General features: G+C 46.1%; 7 protein-coding genes across 7 annotated transcripts; 2 read left to right on the top strand and 5 right to left on the bottom strand.

Annotated features, from left to right (window-relative positions):
• Positions 1–976: 976 nt before the first annotated feature.
• LACBIDRAFT_304666 (uncharacterized protein) lies at positions 977–2,197 on the bottom strand (the record flags this gene model as incomplete). The annotated part of the gene is made up of 7 exons (XM_001884888.1): positions 977–1,151; positions 1,209–1,562; positions 1,621–1,779; positions 1,831–1,871; positions 1,928–1,980; positions 2,031–2,110; positions 2,169–2,197. The coding sequence occupies 7 exons, from the start codon at positions 2,195–2,197 to the stop codon at positions 977–979; spliced, it is 891 nt and encodes a 296-aa protein (XP_001884923.1).
• Positions 2,198–4,399: 2,202 nt separating this feature from the next.
• On the top strand, positions 4,400–6,325 carry LACBIDRAFT_295063 (uncharacterized protein; the record flags this gene model as incomplete). The annotated part of the gene is made up of 7 exons (XM_001884982.1): positions 4,400–4,890; positions 4,911–5,018; positions 5,069–5,448; positions 5,572–5,990; positions 6,047–6,072; positions 6,132–6,195; positions 6,281–6,325. The coding sequence occupies exons 1-7, from the start codon at positions 4,730–4,732 to the stop codon at positions 6,323–6,325; spliced, it is 1,203 nt and encodes a 400-aa protein (XP_001885017.1). The 5' UTR covers positions 4,400–4,729.
• A 135-nt stretch (positions 6,326–6,460) lies between these two features.
• On the bottom strand, positions 6,461–6,616 carry LACBIDRAFT_304663 (uncharacterized protein; the record flags this gene model as incomplete). Its single annotated transcript, XM_001884887.1, has 1 exon — positions 6,461–6,616. The coding sequence occupies one exon, from the start codon at positions 6,614–6,616 to the stop codon at positions 6,461–6,463; it is 156 nt and encodes a 51-aa protein (XP_001884922.1).
• A 433-nt stretch (positions 6,617–7,049) lies between these two features.
• LACBIDRAFT_330675 (uncharacterized protein) lies at positions 7,050–8,264 on the top strand (the record flags this gene model as incomplete). Its single annotated transcript, XM_001884981.1, has 4 exons — positions 7,050–7,332; positions 7,365–7,687; positions 7,997–8,209; positions 8,238–8,264. The coding sequence occupies 4 exons, from the start codon at positions 7,050–7,052 to the stop codon at positions 8,262–8,264; spliced, it is 846 nt and encodes a 281-aa protein (XP_001885016.1).
• A 694-nt stretch (positions 8,265–8,958) lies between these two features.
• On the bottom strand, positions 8,959–9,910 carry LACBIDRAFT_330674 (uncharacterized protein; the record flags this gene model as incomplete). Its single annotated transcript, XM_001884886.1, has 3 exons — positions 8,959–9,458; positions 9,539–9,740; positions 9,761–9,910. 3 exons carry the CDS (start codon positions 9,908–9,910, stop codon positions 8,959–8,961), a joined length of 852 nt encoding a protein of 283 aa, XP_001884921.1.
• Positions 9,911–12,453: 2,543 nt separating this feature from the next.
• On the bottom strand, positions 12,454–13,367 carry LACBIDRAFT_304658 (uncharacterized protein; the record flags this gene model as incomplete). The annotated part of the gene is made up of 5 exons (XM_001884885.1): positions 12,454–12,853; positions 12,905–12,979; positions 13,027–13,170; positions 13,222–13,282; positions 13,334–13,367. The coding sequence occupies 5 exons, from the start codon at positions 13,365–13,367 to the stop codon at positions 12,454–12,456; spliced, it is 714 nt and encodes a 237-aa protein (XP_001884920.1).
• Positions 13,368–15,712: 2,345 nt separating this feature from the next.
• On the bottom strand, positions 15,713–16,059 carry LACBIDRAFT_304657 (uncharacterized protein; the record flags this gene model as incomplete). The annotated part of the gene is made up of 1 exon (XM_001884884.1): positions 15,713–16,059. One exon carries the CDS (start codon positions 16,057–16,059, stop codon positions 15,907–15,909), a length of 153 nt encoding a protein of 50 aa, XP_001884919.1. The 3' UTR covers positions 15,713–15,906.
• Between the last annotated feature and the right edge of the window lie 600 nt (positions 16,060–16,659).

The following is a 16,659-nucleotide window of genomic DNA, read 5'->3' as shown; positions in this document are numbered from 1 at the left end:
CCCCTTAAATACCCTTTAAAACGCACCCAAGAACATACAATTTGGTACAGAATCGAGAGAGATATGAATTAAATTGTAAAATATTTTTGGAAATAGTAGATGTACCAGATTTATTTTATAGAAACACCAATTCCTAACCGAATTTAACGTTCTTGGGCTCGTTTTAACGCCAGTAGACATGTTAATAAATTTACCGATTCATAATTTTAAAATATTAGCCTAAAGACCGGTTAAAACTGATGCAGACCGAAACTGGTCTAAAGACCGCAAAAAGACCACAGACCGCGGTCTTTTGCGGTCCAGTCCAGTCTTTTTGACTTCTGGGAAAAGGGTAGACTGGTTACAGTTACGGTTAAAGCCCCTGGGTGTCAAAAGACCAGACCAGACCGGACTTTCAAACACTAAGGGTACGTCTCTACATAAACATGCCACTTGAGATTCGAGAATTCATTGGCACTCTAGATGGTTGGATTTGGACTGTTGGTGCTGCAGGAAAGCTCACAGAAAAAGAACTTGAAGAGTGGGTTGATGAAAGTGTGTCGTTATACCCACCTCCTCCTTGATCCATTGCTGACATCATCTTGATGAATCCAAGGTGATCATGTTCAATTAGTGTTTAAAGGTTCAGTCCATAGGACCACAAAAAGCCGGTGGACCAAACTGAACCAGACCATGGTCCGGTCTTTTTTTCGGTTGCAGTTGCCCCAATTTGGGGTTGGTCTGGTTGCTGGTTGCCTCATTTCGAAAATCTTTTAAAACCATTCAAAGACTGGTTTTAATCGGTTGCAACCGGTTAAACGGTCACGTACGTTACATACCCTTGTAACCACGTTTATTACCTTTTATTGGGTTTTTGTTTCATCAAAAACAGTTAAGAATTGAGAAAGATATAACCAAATCCATATTTTACCTGACACTAGACACATGACAAGATAATTTGTGTTGGAATACTCTAAAAATATCTTTTGGAAGTTCATTATTTTTCCCACCAGACCCCCATCAAAGATTCCATAACATTGATCTGCTCGTGACGAGAGAGCTCACGCTCGAATGGTTTTGTGCGAAGACCGAGCGCCCTCGCTTCAAGCACCATCCACCTCAGAGGAGGTCTACTACGATCCATCCCGCGGTTCTCCACATTTCCGCCTCCTCTAAATGTAAAGACATGACAAATTCGAACCCTCAGGTGGACAGGTAAATGTACTTACATATCCGAGTGCGTTCCCGCAAACCAGACTTCCAGGATTTGTGGATGTAGCTTGTTCATGCCCTGCGAGCGGTCAACCCTATCACTTGGGGATATATCTTTGGTAGTTGCGCCCTCATTCTTCGTGGATGGATTATCGCACTTTTCCGAGGATCCATGGTCAAGACTTGGAGGATTCTTGTCATCAGGTTTTGCACCACTGGCCGAACCTCCATAAGCGTACTCGGGCAAGAACTTGACCCGTCGCTCGTCGAGCGCCAGTGCATGACGGAAGAAGCAGACGTGTTTCATCCCGTCGACTGTCCGAGGGAGCATCTTCTTTCCGCGTGCAATTCCGATGGACGAGACAGTATCCCTGAAACTCTTATCGTAAGCGTACAGGGTTCCATAAAGGCAGAGTACGTATTACATACCAGACACCAATGAAATGCACCTGTACCTCATTTGAGAAGGTCAGCTTGAAACGCTCGGCGGCGCTGGTCTTGAGGTCCCCTGACTTCGACGATCCAGCTTCAGTCACTGAACTTGATTCCTTATCATCACTTTTCGGGTCTGCATATAGCTCATATGCACTGTAGATAATTGATCAACGAATAATAAGGTATAAAATAATTTAAGCGCACAATGGGATCTGCATCTCATTTCCCTTATGGATCAGGCCGACCTGGATTTTCCGGGGACGTCAACTGGGACTGTTAATGCTCTCAGAACATAGCACACCTTGTCGATCATTGCCGCGACTACGCGGACTTGGAATGCGCCACGAGAAAACCCTGTAGATCCCTCAGTATCGACACACGAGTGATATATTGTTCTAACGCACCGAAAAGAAATATACAGTCCCCACGCTCATAATTGTCCGACAACCAGCGATACGCACCCAATACTGTTCGTTCAAAATTCCTGAGCAAGGAAAGAGTTTTAAAAAACGAAGAGTATGTGTAGTATCCACTCAGCGCACCATGCGATCGCCAAATCGACCTTATGCATCAGCAAGATCACAATATACTTCTCTGCTTTTAGCGGCTTTTCTGCTTGCCACAAGCAAAGAAGCCAAAAAGCTGAGAAGCTATACTACCGAAAATGTAACAAACTGAGAAATTATGAAAAATACAATCTACATAAACCCATCCAGCTTTGTCTTCCTCCTAGGACCCCGTCTGGACCCCATTCTGGTATATACAAGCTACATATTGTATTCATGCGCAACGACAACCTGTGGTCCAGCAGATCAGATGTCAGTTTGAGCCCATGCCAGGGAGCTCAGCCTCAGCAGCCAGCATCGAGAATGTAACTGCATGAAGCAGCGTCCTCAGGCAGCGGCTAGCAGCAGTATATACTTTGAGGTCGGCACGTATGACGGAAAGGAAGAGGAAGGAAGCTCATTGGCGTCAATGGTGATGCGGTGACGTGTCACCATCACTCGTTTTAGACTCCGATCAAGTTGAACAAGATCCGTCACACCCCAAGCTTTCCCAACTTCCACGTCAACGTCCACGCTCCATGTTCCATCTTGGCTCCGTCCCGCCTTGACGTATCTCTCTTCATGGACTAACTTGAAGCTGGGCACTTCCCTCTGTGGGTCATTGCATCTGGTAAGCACATTAATCCCATCACTCTCTATTCTCTTCCAAACCCCTTCGCATCTGTCACTAGCGCTGTTCTGTTGTGGCTGCGTCCCAGCTCTGGGTTTGTCGGTACCAATCTTTTCTCTAAACAGCCGTTGCTGTCAATTTTGGGCCATGTGGAGGACTGAGCAAGGATTGAGTGTAAAGTATTAGCAAGAGGTACCGTTCATATCTCTTCCGTTCATTCACATTACTAATTCCTCTGTTCTATAGCCAAATCATGCCAGGTAATCTGCTACGTAGCTGGAAAAAACTGCGTAGTATAGTATGAATTGAATCAGCTTGTTATACTAACTTACATTAGTTTCTCTTTTGACGTCTTTGGCTTTTTCTCAGCTTTTTTTCACTTTTTCAACTTTTTGGTAAAGCGAAAAATTCAACTTTTATAAAAATTGGACTGGGCTTTTTGTCTTGTCGCTTTTCTACTTTTTTCCACTTGTAGCCACTTGCACAAGCTAAAAAAAGTAAACTGTTAAACTGCTGATGTGAGAGAGGACCTGTCGGTAGAATTTGAACGATTTCCAAGATGGCTGGGCGTACGTCCCGATACTACTGTTGTACCAAGTTTTCTGGTTGTCCTCGACGTCCTTTAAGATGCGGTTGTACAATTCTATAACATTTGTGTTCTTTGAAGAATGTCAGCAAGTGGTGCCGCTGGTCAGCCTCGCAAACACATACCTTCTCTCCGAACTGATTTGCGGTACCGTCGATGCAAACGATGAGGTTCCGACCACCGATCTTATGCTGACATAGTTTGATTTCTGTGTTCGAGGGAGTGACAAGACCAGCACTGGCAGTCGCTTCAAATCAAAGAAAGTCAGGGTTGTTCATCAAAGGACAGATTCAGATGCCAACAAGATAGTACTTACATTTCTCGCCTTTAACGGAGGGTATATGATCGTCTGGCATGGAGAAAAGGGAAGTGGGTAACTGTGAGGGAATGGATGGAGGTAAGGAGCCTAGCGCTCACTGGATGTTGCTCCAGATTATGGAGAAGCGCGGAGCCTCGAGGCTAGCTCGAAGCAGTTGTAAGCGGGTGACATGTTGACAGGATACACGGTATGTAGGAACGATCGAAGCGCTCATTACACCACGGCCCAGAACGCTGACTCTTGAAAATCTGAATGGGCCTTCCATAGTGTTGCCGTCGAAGCGAAGTGACTTCGAGGTGACTTCGATTCGGTTCGAAAATCACACCACTTCGTGTCACTTCGAGGTATCGAAGTGAGTCGAGGTGAATTTGTGATGCGGCCCTTCCAGCTAAATGCAAAACCCTAGACACCTCCCGAAAATTTCTGGTGTCTGCCTCGCTTTGTGCAAACAACCGCATTTGGCTCAAGTTTAGCTCAATTGGAGCGTGGAGCACTCCATTACATGACATATACCTGCGTTGATGGAGGACTTGCGTCATTCGCGGCTACTTCCTTCCTCAAATGGTTGTTTGCACAAAGCGAGGCGGAGTCAAGAAATTTCTGCAAGGTGTCTAGGGTTTTGCATTCAGCTGTCACGCGCACGCATCGCTAATGCTTACCTCTGTATGTACTAGTTTGCCTAAACCAAATATATTCCATCGACATTAGATATGTAAAAAATTGAACAAGAAAGTATACACGTAGTGTAAGTGGATGAATGTCCTTGGACGTCTATGTAATGCAACCAAACTCTGAAGAGGGAAAATAAAATAGGAAAAGAGAAAAAGCCTTGCGAGCAGAGACCGCCCGGGACCCTGTGCAATAATGATAACCTCCACCCAACCACTCCCAATCCAACCCCTCAATCACCCCCCAACAAGCTGCTGAAACAACAAATACGAAATGCCCTCACAAAGCATCTCAATTTTCTCCGCCATAGCCGCAAACTTGAACTTATTCCCATACCTCTCCAATCCCTGCTGATGCCTCTCCAACCTCTTCACAGCATCTCCCAAACTCCTTCCTTCTTCCATCCCCTTCCCCTTCACGAACCCAAACAACCTGCCCCCGATCCCACATCCACGCCTGCACACCACAGCTCTCCTCAACCCTCCTCACAGACTCCTTCACCACGCCAGAAACCCCACCATTCGAAGTGGATGCGAGGTGCTTGACCACGTCCATGAGCGCGACGTATATCTCGCTGTGGACCACCCAATCGCGCTCTGCGCCAAGTGTGTGGGATAGGAAAGCGTGCATCACCGACGGGAGGTAAGAGACCGTGAATAGTCGTAGGATGGAGTGATGTATCGCGGATCCAGACGACGATTCGGTTTCAGACGCAGAGGAAAGGGAAGCGGCTTGAACAAGCCAACTCAATACGTTCTCAACGTACCCACCAACACCCCCTCAAACGCCCTCGTCCTCTTATCCGTACGCGAAATCACCACATTGATAAACTCCCGCGTTGGCGAATTCGCAACGAACCCCGCGTATTCCTTATCGAAGCTGCACAGCACTTCGAATAAAGCAATGGCGCAGATGGACGGGCAGCAAGTCCGCACTGAGCATGACTGGCCGCCGGAGCAGTTGGGTGGACACCGCGTGGGTTTGAAGCATCCCCTGCAGTGGTTTGTGTTGCAAGATGTGCAGGGGAGGTGGAGGAGGCGGGGGGAGAAGGGTTCGGCTGCCTGTGTGAAAGGTAAATCAGCGTGAAGAAGGCAAGAACAAAAGAAGAAACATACACAAGAACCAGGACTCTTCACAACCTCACGACACCTCGAACACCGCCCACTCGCAGTGAAAAAATCACGGTGATGCGAAGGTTCGTGCTCTGGCGAAATGTTTTGTGCCCTAGAACGCGTAGCCGGACGCGTTGTGGGCGTTACTAGTGGTGTAGGTGTCATCGTCAAGCCGAGACGAAGGTCCCGCGCGGAGGCTGACATCTTTTCTTCTATAGGTCGTGATTTCGTTGTTGGTGCCGAAGGTTACTGCGGAATGATGGAGGGCGTCATGCAATGGGTATCTTGTCCTGGTTGTGTTGGGGAGAATGAGGATGGGTCTGGCGGTGAAGCTGAGACGGAAGGTGCGCGTGCACGCCGGGAAGAAGAGCTCGCAATGGCCCCAGTCCCTCCAGAAGGCTTTCGGGAATGTGTACGTGAGAGCGGGGAAGTCGAGGGGAACATTGATGGTGGGGATGATGATGGAGTCCCAAACCTCGGATCAGCGTCGTTCCGGATGAACGTAAGCGGTTTCTCTACGTTATTTCGTGGGCGTAGAAGTCGGTTTTTGCACTCTAGGGGGTCTTCGTGACCTGCGTGGAGAGGTACGTGGATGGAAAACAACAATTATAGAGTTGTAGATGACTTACCGATGTCCAAACAGCTCTTGGCGACGCATCGTCCGTCCTTCACCAGTCAATATTCAATCGCCATCCTCTGACGTCAAGGTGAATCAGAGTGATCGCCATCCCTCGCTAAACCGTCGTCACCATCCTCCGTTGGTCTGTCCAGCGCGACGTCGTTGAAATGTAGCCAGGATCCGAAAACGTTGGACACGAGTCCGAAAATCATAGATAGATGGCGAGGAATGATGAGTCTATGCCCGAGCATGTTTCAAACGGAATGAATACGGGGATAAGGCAAACGACGTACCGTTACCGCAGTACGCGGTTGGGTTTTGGGAAGAACTACGTTGATCTTGCGTCTATCGTCCTAGGTTGCTGTTAGATAACGCGAGAGATCATTGGGGCCCCACCCAACCGTATATGATGTGTATTCCGAAGATACAGCGAGTTCCCCGTACGGGGTCAGGGGAAATGAACGAACAAGTTGGATCCACGATCTTGAGTGGCCAAAGTTCGAACACATAACACCTGTTTGAAAAAAAAAAAAAAAAGTCTTGTGAGTTGGACTTTCAAATTTCAGCCACCCTCAGGATGAAAATTTCGGCCGCTTGTGCAAGCGGTTTTGGGAACGGGTGCAGGGAGTGTCAAGGGAGTGTTGCGACGAGCCAACACGTGTTGGGTGAGAAAGAAATATTATTATTTTCGGGCCGATGATTCCCCTTCCCAAAATCCGTTTCGATGCCAATCTAGACGCCCAACCGATTGCGAGATATTCGATCTTGCCCTTTACCAACGACAACGACCATCATGCATTATGCATCATGGTTCATTCTACTAGCGCCCAAGCGCAAGCGCAAGCGTAATATATCCTTCCTCCAATCTCATTCTAAGGTGTGTATAAATCTCTTCGATATCTCTTCTTACATCTCACAATCATCTTCAGCTATAATCCCATCATGACTTCGTCAACAGTACAAACGATGCCGGGACCCAGTGAAATGCCCGCCTCACCCGCTCTCAGCCACTCGAACAGCTCGTTCTCGCTGCGGAATTTCGTAGCCGAAGAGGATGGCTTCAGCGCTGCCATGGTGAAATCCGCGGATATCTGCACCATTGCCTTATTCGAAGTGCTGTGCAGTTTCGATAAGGAGTACGCGGGGTTCGTTGCGAATCCGCCAACGCGGGAGTTTATTGCGCGCACGGACAAAAGGACGAGGGCGTTTGAGGGGATGTTGGTGGGTACGTTGGAGAATGTATCGGGCTTGTTCAAGCTGCTTCTCTATCCACTGCGTCTGAATCCGAGTCGTCGTCTGGATCGCGCATACATCCCTCCATCCCCCGGCTATTCACGGTCTCCCACCTCCCCTCCGTGATGTACGCCTTCCTATCCCACACACTGGGCACAGAGCGCGATTGGGTGGTACATGGCGAGATATACGTTGCCATGGTGGGCGTGATCAAGCACCTCACTTCGAGTTTCGAGTCGGGTTCGGGTGGTGCTGGGCCCGCTGGGGTTGTGAGGGAGCCTGTGAGGAGCGTTGAGGAGAGCTGTGGTGTGCAGACTTGGATGTGGGATCGGGGGGAGGTTGTTTGGGTACGTGGGGAACGGGAAGGAAGGAGACTGGGAGATGCGGTGAAGAGGTTGGAGAGCCATCGGGAGGGATTGGAGAGGTATGGGAATGAGTTCAAGTTTGCGGCTATGACGGAGATGCTTTGTGAGGAGGTTTCGTGTTTGTTGTTTCAGTCAATATCGTTCTTCCCTTCTTCATGTTGATATCCTCTCTGCTTCCTCTAATTCCGAGTCGTCTGGATTGCGGATATCCCTCCATTCCTGGTCGCCCTCCTGTAATGTCCGCCGTATCTTTTTAGATTAGATTTTCGAATAGACCCATTGAACCAATAGCATTTCGGTGGCACATATGTAACAGTCGCGAACACCGAAAAAATGCCTTCTTTCCAGCATTTCGCCCTCCTTTTTATATATGTAGGATCATACGTTCGCATCCCGCGGGGACACTCGTATGATCAAAAAGAAAACTCTCCCGTGATCTCGCATGAGACCACGGCAGAGAAAGTAGGTTATTCATACCATACACAGGACATATGTATGCGCTCGGTGAGTATTGTTAATAAATTGTACACAGGCTATCCTGCTCAAATCACTCATTTGAAAAATATATAGTAAAATAGGCATACGTTATACCAAGTAGAATAATCGAGGGCGCAGAAGATGAACCCTGTAATCTTTCACCCTACCCTTTGTTTCGCGTAACCACTCCAGCTACAACGGTCACGCGTCCGTACTACCCTCTCCTCCTCCTCCTACTCCTACCTCTCGACGTCGACGCCTTTCGCTCCATCTTGTTCGTCTCCGATCGATAAGGCCTTTCCGTTCACCATGTGTTTTGTCGTCGCTGATTGTCATCCAGTCGTTTTGGATGCCGCCCACGGTGAGTCCCCCCATTGGCTTCCCTCCCCGCTTTCCTGATACGCTCGCTCGCCGTTTCAAGACTTTATTGGGCGTTCTTAACATCAGGTGAGTACCGTCGTTTAACCCACACATCAACGAAGATAACTTACTTGATGTTTTGAGTTGGGATTCTTCGTCAGTGCATACGGCCATACTGAAGGTACGTCAGTTTCGAACCCTGTGTTTGAAAACGGTTGCTTACCATGCGACAGTAAATGGCCACTGTGGATTCCCTTCGCCCGCCACCATTCATGCAGTTGAAAAACTAGATTGAACATATCGATGGGGAAGAGTGATTACTCTATGCCCGAACACCTTTCAGACGGAATGCCTCTAAGTAAGCACCTTCAGCCCTTCATCAATGACAGAAAACATACCGTTCATCCAATGATATCTCAATCGTTACTCCTCGATCCAGGGTCCTTCGCCTTTTGCTCCTTTATCCGCTGATACATAAGAAACTTTCCATCATCGTCTCCTCCAACCGCCTCCTCCACCAAATCCGCCAAATCAATAATAGCCCTATCCAAAGTCCGAACCACATCAACCGCAGTATCCCAAACCTCCGCACCCTTGCTCTTCACCAAAATCTCATGCACCTTCTCCGACACCTCCCTCAGCACTGTATGCGCCTTGACAGCAGGCTCCCCTTCAGACCGAACGAGCCGCGTCACGTCCTGAAAGAAGTTGTCAATAACGTCTTGGGGAACGTCCGTGAATGAAGAGCAGAGTTCTCGGAAGTACGACAAGGCAGCGGAAGGCTCCAGGAGATCCACCGCACCAAAATCGCCATCGGCTCTTTGGATGTGGATGAGGCACGTTAAGAGGTAGTTCGTTTGGTCGTACTCGTGGATCAAGTCCAGCATGGCGTACATCAACGTGAGCGTTGAAAAGGCTGCGGCACCTAAAGTCACGAGTTACCCCCAAATTTGAAAAGTTCTAAGTAACCGCCGAGTAGCAATGCGATGCACGTACCGATGACTAGACCTTTGACTTTAGACCTCGGAGTTCCATCCTTCCTGAACAGAAATTTTGAAGCTAAACCGGCTGGCCTGGCGCTGAAAGACGCGTTGTGTATTATACGTCGTCTTGGTGCTTGGAAATGGCGGCTAAGAGAGCTTGTTGGCCTTGTGGCGGCCCTCCACGCAAGCATTGAACGGCAGAGTGAACGAAAGGACTGTTGTTTACTGTTGTTACAGGTTTGTCTTCATATGACAAATTAAACAACCACTTCATTGACAAACGCCACCATCCTTCAGGCGCTTCAACTGGACTCTCGAGAATAAATGTCGGACTCCAGCAGACTGTTAAGGCGATGTAATGGAAGCAGTTCCGCTTATTGTCCATGTCATTACCTAGGGACTGTCATGGATCGGCAATAACCGGGTATTATCCGTGGCCGTTGATACCCGTTATCCACGGATCAGACCCGTGGATATATATGGAAATCCGTGGATATCTGTGATCCGTATACTATATTTAATAATATTTGGGCAGCCTTAGCCACACACCAATGCACGACTGTCCTTTGTCAGCCTGTGGAACTCATCAATTCTTTTGAACAAGCTTTAGACCCGTGCCTACGGCATGGCACTCGCTAATGCTCGGCCGTTCCTCCAGCACTAGTCACAGCTTGCCAGGGGCACACCCCCTGGACCCCCTGGTACACATGTTTAATCCTAGTTCTGGTACACATGTTCAATTCTGGCTCTTCTTACATCTCAATCAAAATAAAGTGACATTTATCAGTACTTTTACCATTTACATCAATCTAATAATACCTCTGGATAGACTACATTTTGTGTTACAGTTTGTTGTGAACCATCTTTGAAGAGAACTTTGATACAGTTGCTTGATGTACAACGTGAAAGAGCCACATAAAGTTGTCCATGTGTAAATACTGGGGTCCGAACATCCAGTCCTAAATGTTTCACTGACTGTCCCTGAGATTTGTTGATTGTCATGCAAAAGGCCAGGCGAACAGGAAATTGCCTTCTGCATAACTGGAATGGAAGTTCACCATTTGAAGGCTCAAATCTTATGCAGGGAATGAATGCTGTGTGTCCTGCAAATTCTCCTCCCAGAATGTGTACTTCTAAAACTCAGGAAGAGGCACGGGTGAGGATTGCCCGGGTTCCATTGCATTGTCCATTTGCTGGATCAATATTTCGAAGGATCATTACTTGTGCACCTATCTTGAGTTTCAATTTTGCTAGAGGCATTCCACTAAGGTTGATGGAATTGAGGTATTCTACTGGGTATTCAAATTCACCATCCACACCTCCTTCTCTCATAATAGAGTCTGCTGAGTGAAATGTAAATTCATTTCCACGCATGCATAATGCCTGTAAATGAGCAGGTAAGTGTGGATACTGAATACCATTTTGGTTAGGATGCCCCATATTCTGGAAAAAAGCTTGTTAGACAGATGGAAAATAGCCTAATGGTTTTTCTTACCACATCTACCATAGCAGCAGGTGGAAATAGAGGTGGAGGGGCAGCAAGGGGGGCAGCATGAGCCTAAAAGATATATTAAATATTAGAAAAAGAGATATAACTCTGCAACCTACCTGATTTTGCAAATTACCCACTTGTGCAGCCATCCCAGGAGTAAGGTGAAGAATTTGACCATTATATAGAACCTCAACAAATGGATCATCATCTACAGGACCTTGAGGAATTTGAAGAGGAGCAACAGGGGGTGGAATAGGGAAAGGAAGAATAAAAGGTACACCACCACCAACAGCAGGATTTTGAGGTGTTCTCCTATGCTCAGGACTTTCCAACATCCTTTCTTGACACTCTCTTGCCCTCTCAATATTTCTATGCCTTTGTGGAGTATTAGGAGGAGAATCCCTAGGGAATAAATGATAGTTAAGTAATAAAGGCAGGGAGCAAAAGAAATATCCTACATCAAGACCAAAAGGACAACTGAAGCATATATTCTGATTACCAAAAAAAAGAGAAAAAGATCCACATATTGAAGCAACTAACCAATCAGCAAAACCTTGTGAAATCCTATCATCAAAAGTGATCAGAAGCAATCCAAGTGGACAAAATGTCAATTGAAGGTGTCTAAAAATAGTTGAAGGCTTTCCATAATGATCAAAATGTTATCCAGAAACTTACAAAATAATGTATCAGAGTTCGTGGTGGTTTGTGGAACAGTGAGGCAGGAGCAGCCTGAAGCCGTGTTGAGAAGTCTCGTGAGAGTGTGAAGTGCTTAGTAAGATAAAGCTGAATTTGTCAGCCATCAATCCTTTGTGTTTTCATGTATAGACAAGCTTTAGACCTGCACCTATGGCGCGGCACTCGCTAACGCTCGGCCATGCCTTTGGTGCTTGGTCACAGCTTGCTGGGGGCAAGCCCCCTAGACCCCCCGGTACGCATGTTTAATCCCAGTTCTGGTACGCATGCTTTATTCCAGTTCTGTTGTGCATGTTTCATCCCAGTTCTTATACTTCAGGTAGGGGTGCACATTCCGTCTTTGACAGATCAATAGGGCCATTAGATAGGTTCTACAGTGGCCTCTTGAGTCTTGACTATTTATGTACTTACAGCAAAATGGCTGAGCAAATTCATGTGTTAACCGATAAACATTTGAGGGGACAGACAAAGGCTACAGGAGTCTGGCATTGTCAAAGTGCCTATAACCTAAGCTGCAGAACTTTCACAAACACAATTTACCTAAGTATCCCATGCTGCTAAGTTCATCCTCAGAATCCCTTATGACATTCAACTTTAAACAGGTAAAATTGAAGTGTATTTGATAATTACATAGGAAGTATTCTACTACATTAAATGTTTAAGGAAAGGGGGATGTTAAAAAGAAGGGGGATGGACAGGCAGTGGTGAGCCTTATCATCATTCGTGGTCGTGGTGCCGGGCACTCATCGCCCATCCAGGGTAGTGGTGCTGGTCCCTCGTCCATTGTCGTACCACATTGGCATCGCGTCGTCGTCGTTGCTGTTGTTGTCACGTCGTCGGCCCCTCTGCGTCATGTTGTGCCCTGGTCCCTCGTTGGCCCTTGTCCTGGTCATGTTGTTATTGTCTTCATCGTCCCATGTCCTCGTCGCGTCATTGGGTCGTGTTCTCATCGCGTCATTGTCCTGTGTCCTCCTCGTTACGTCGTCGTCATCCCATGTGGCCAGTCTGTCGTCGTCCTGTGTCTCAGCGAGGTGGGTAGGGATGAACGTGGGATGGGGGGTATTCACCGTGTTTTCGTAGCATCGTTGTCCCGTGTCCTTGTCTTCTGTCGTTCTCATCGCGACATTGGGTTCCTTCATTGTCCTGTGTCTCAGTGAGGTGGGTTCGGATGAACATGGGACGGGGGTTACTCACCGTGGTGTCCTAGAGTAAACAATGACGAACGACGTTCGTCGTTTGGTTGCCACGTCGCTGTCGGCGACGTGGCACCTGGATTGCGTATTAGTAAAATGAGGGGTGGCAGGGAGCTTGCTCACCTGGGCTCCTTGTCGCCTTTGTCCGTTTGTGGGTGGTTGACCATCGCTCGTAAGCCATGGTGGATGATGGTGGTCGGGATTGGCTGGTGCTCGTTCATCTTCGTTTGTAGGTGGTCGTTTTTGTTTTTTGAGCGTGACATGGCCCTTGCTTCTCATGTGAAAAAGGGAGAGGGAGAGGTGAGCCATGTTGCTCACCATGATTGATGTGGATGCATCGTCACCGTCTTCGTGTTTGTTGCCAATGGCGACGTGACCCCTGTTTCTCATGTGAAAAAAGGAGAGGGGGGAGAGAAGCCATGTTGCTCACCTGCAATGATGGGGACAGTGATGACGACTTGCATCGTCACCGTCTAGACAACGTGGCACGTCCGTTGACATGCCAGGTCGTCGGGGTTGTCCGTTGTTCGTCATTGTCGTTCGTCGCCGCCTGTGTGTGCTGTCCGTCATTCATGAGCCATTTGGGATGGTGGTGGTCCATTTTGGCTGGTCTTCGTTTGTGGGCGGTCATCTTCTTGGTGTTGGGCGTCGTGTTGTGGTTGTGGCCGTGGTGTGACGTGGCGTTGCCATGGCGTCATTGTCGTTGTGCAGTTGTGGTTGAGTCGTGCACTGAAGCGAAAGGTTTGTTTGTGCATGACTTGTTCATGACTCATGTGAGTTTCCGGCAAACGCCGCTCATGCCGCTCAGTATTGCAGCACGGTTGCTTACATGATCTATTATGTAATAACTGTCAACCTTCCTCTCTTTATATATTAGATATGAATATTTTTTAAATTTCTTTCACTCCTTCCTAAGATAAAAACACTCTTTGATGAATTTGAACATAAATTTATTGAAATACAATTATTTCTTCAGTCATTCTTTTAAATTTAACTCAGATTTTATCATTCCACACTATTCAAGCATTCATGGAGTGGACTATGTTACACCTTTGACTTCAATGCATACAGAGATCAATTTGGTCATGAATAAATATTTAAGAGGCCAGAAACAGCCCAGAAAGACAATGTGTATATGACAGATCAGTGATAGAGATATACCATACACATCTGTGACTCAGTTTGCACCAAAAAATCCTGAAGTGATATTTCAAAAACAAAGATATAAATTACTTATACTTATTGAACCTTCCAAGCCATGTATGACACTGGGGTGTATTTGATGCTTATCTGGCATCCAATCCTTAATAGTATGCATAAAGAGTGATAAAAAGGAGTGAAATTGGATTAATAGTGAAAATAAATTAAAAAATGCTTGCTTCCAAAGAATTTGGGGTGTTTTCACAGAATTTGAGGATGGGAGAAGTTTGACAAAGTATGAATTTCACTAATAACAGCTATAAAATACAATTTAGAACTTTTATAGTTGACTTTTCCCAATTTTGAAGACTTACTTCATATCCAATTATGATGTTTGCTTTTTATGAAGATGCCAGTGATATTTTTATGAACTGAGGCTTGATCCTTTCATTCTCCACCATTATTAAAGAATGAGCTTCTACTGAAGTTCACATAAGATATTACAGTGAATTTTGTTATAACAAAATTCTCCTAAACGACAGCTTTCTAACGCATATTTTTTCGTGGAAAACGGCAAAGAACTGACGAAGATAGATGGAGGGCTGGTCTGTGCCACTATACCCACGGATATATCCATACTGTGGCTTATCCAATCCGTGGGTGGGAAAATCCACAGATCGGGTACGGATAATACCCGGATGTGTCCATGACAGTCCCTATCATTACCCTTTTCGTTCTTGACCTGGTGTTGCCTGGTATTTTCCACTGGTTGCATTGCCATTGCCATACTCTATATAAACCCCTCCAACCTTGAATCTGTGTCAACGACTCCTATGCAGGCTTTTTTCTGTCGCTTGGCCATCTCTTTCTCCTTACGTTTCTTTGAACAATACACGACACAATACGATACTTTCTCAAAAACTAATGTTCCTTGGCACCATCCCATCGACTCTCCTTCTCTCTGTCCAAGGCGTCTGCCTGCACAACCACCGCCACGATATCAGTGAATTTGCAGAGAGATGCGACAAGTGTTAAGTCCGTCACACACAGCGATACTGTCTAGGGGCTAGTAGTGAATAAACTACTTGTTCTTTCTAGGCGGTAAGGCTCTGACAAACTTGATGCATTATCTCTGGATATCTCATTTTGCTTTTCATATGAAAGCCTGGCGCTTTCAATGAATATTTCATTCTTAGCTCCAGGACATTTCATTGGAGTTTTCATATATATATCTGGCACTTTCATTGGATATTTCATTGTTAGCCCCAGGATATTTCATTGTGCTTTTCATCTGAATGCCTGGCACTTTCAATGGATATTTCATTCTTGTTCCTAGGATATTTCATTGCACTTTTCATAGATATACCTGGTGCTTTCATTGGATATTTCATTGTGCTTTTCATATATATCTCTGGCACTTTCATTTAGTGTTTGGAAGTCTGGTCTCGTGACTGGAAAAAGACCGTAACCAGACCGGACCAAGACCGCAAAAGACCGGACCTGCGGTTACAGTCTTTTATTTTTGAAATGTAAAGACCGCAAAAAAACCGGTTAACGTGAACCGGTCTTGACCGGTTTGGACCGGTCTTTTATAGCCCCTTAAATACCCTTTAAAACGCACCCAAGAACGTACGATTTGGTAAAAAAACGAGAGAGATATGAATTAAAATGTAAATTACTTTTGGGAATAATAGATGTACCAGACTTATTTTATAGAAGCACCAATTCCTAACGGAATTTAACGTTCTTGGGCTCGTTTTGAAGCTATTAGAGATGTTAATAAATTTACCGATTCATAATTTTAAAATATTGGCCTAAAGACCGGTCATAAACCGGTTAAAACTGATGCAGACCGAAACCGGTCTATAGACCGCAAAAAACCGTGGTCTGCGGTCTTTTTGCGGTCCGGTCTGGTCTTTTGACTTCTGGGGAAAAGGCAGACCGGTTACGGTTACGGTTAACGCCCCTGGGCATCAAAAAACCGGACCGAACCGGACTTTCAAACACTACTTTCATTGGATATTTCATTGCTAACCCCAGGATATCTCATTGTGCTTCTCATTTGGATGCCTGGCGCTTTCAATGGATATTTCATTCTTATTCCTAGGAGACTTCATTGCACTTTTCATATGTGTACCTGGTGCTTTCAATGAATATTTCATTTTTAGTGGCAGCTGACCTTTCAGGGTCCAGGGTGCATTTCCAAATGTAAAATAGCAATAAAATCAGGAAAAATTAGGGCTCATTGCTGATCATCTTGTTGGGTAACATTGTCAGGGTCTAGGGTCCAGTTCCAAATATGGTAATATATCCAAAAATAGCCAGAAAATAGCAGGAAAATTGAATATATATATAAATGGTGTACAGAACATCAGGCACTGCCTTCAGGATCCACTTCAGGATCCATCCCAAAAGGGAAATATCACCTGGCTTGACCAAAAAGTGAAGAAAACCAAGCAGAGAATGATTTTACCTATCAGGGTCCATGTAATGGGATGTTGGGATGATGGTCACATGACCAATTACCAAAAATGGTCAAAACAAAAGTTGTAGCCCTACACTGTAGCTTCCTGAATCTGTTTGAATTATGTTCTGAAGTGCTCCCGTTGTGGAGAT

This window comes from Laccaria bicolor, genomic scaffold, assembly GCF_000143565.1.
Source record: "Laccaria bicolor S238N-H82 LACBIscaffold_28 genomic scaffold, whole genome shotgun sequence".
In the NCBI taxonomy this organism is placed as follows: Eukaryota; Fungi; Basidiomycota; class Agaricomycetes; order Agaricales; family Hydnangiaceae; genus Laccaria; species Laccaria bicolor.
The sequence above is the reverse complement of the archived record's forward strand: the minus strand, read 5'-3'. Positions and strand labels throughout refer to the sequence as shown.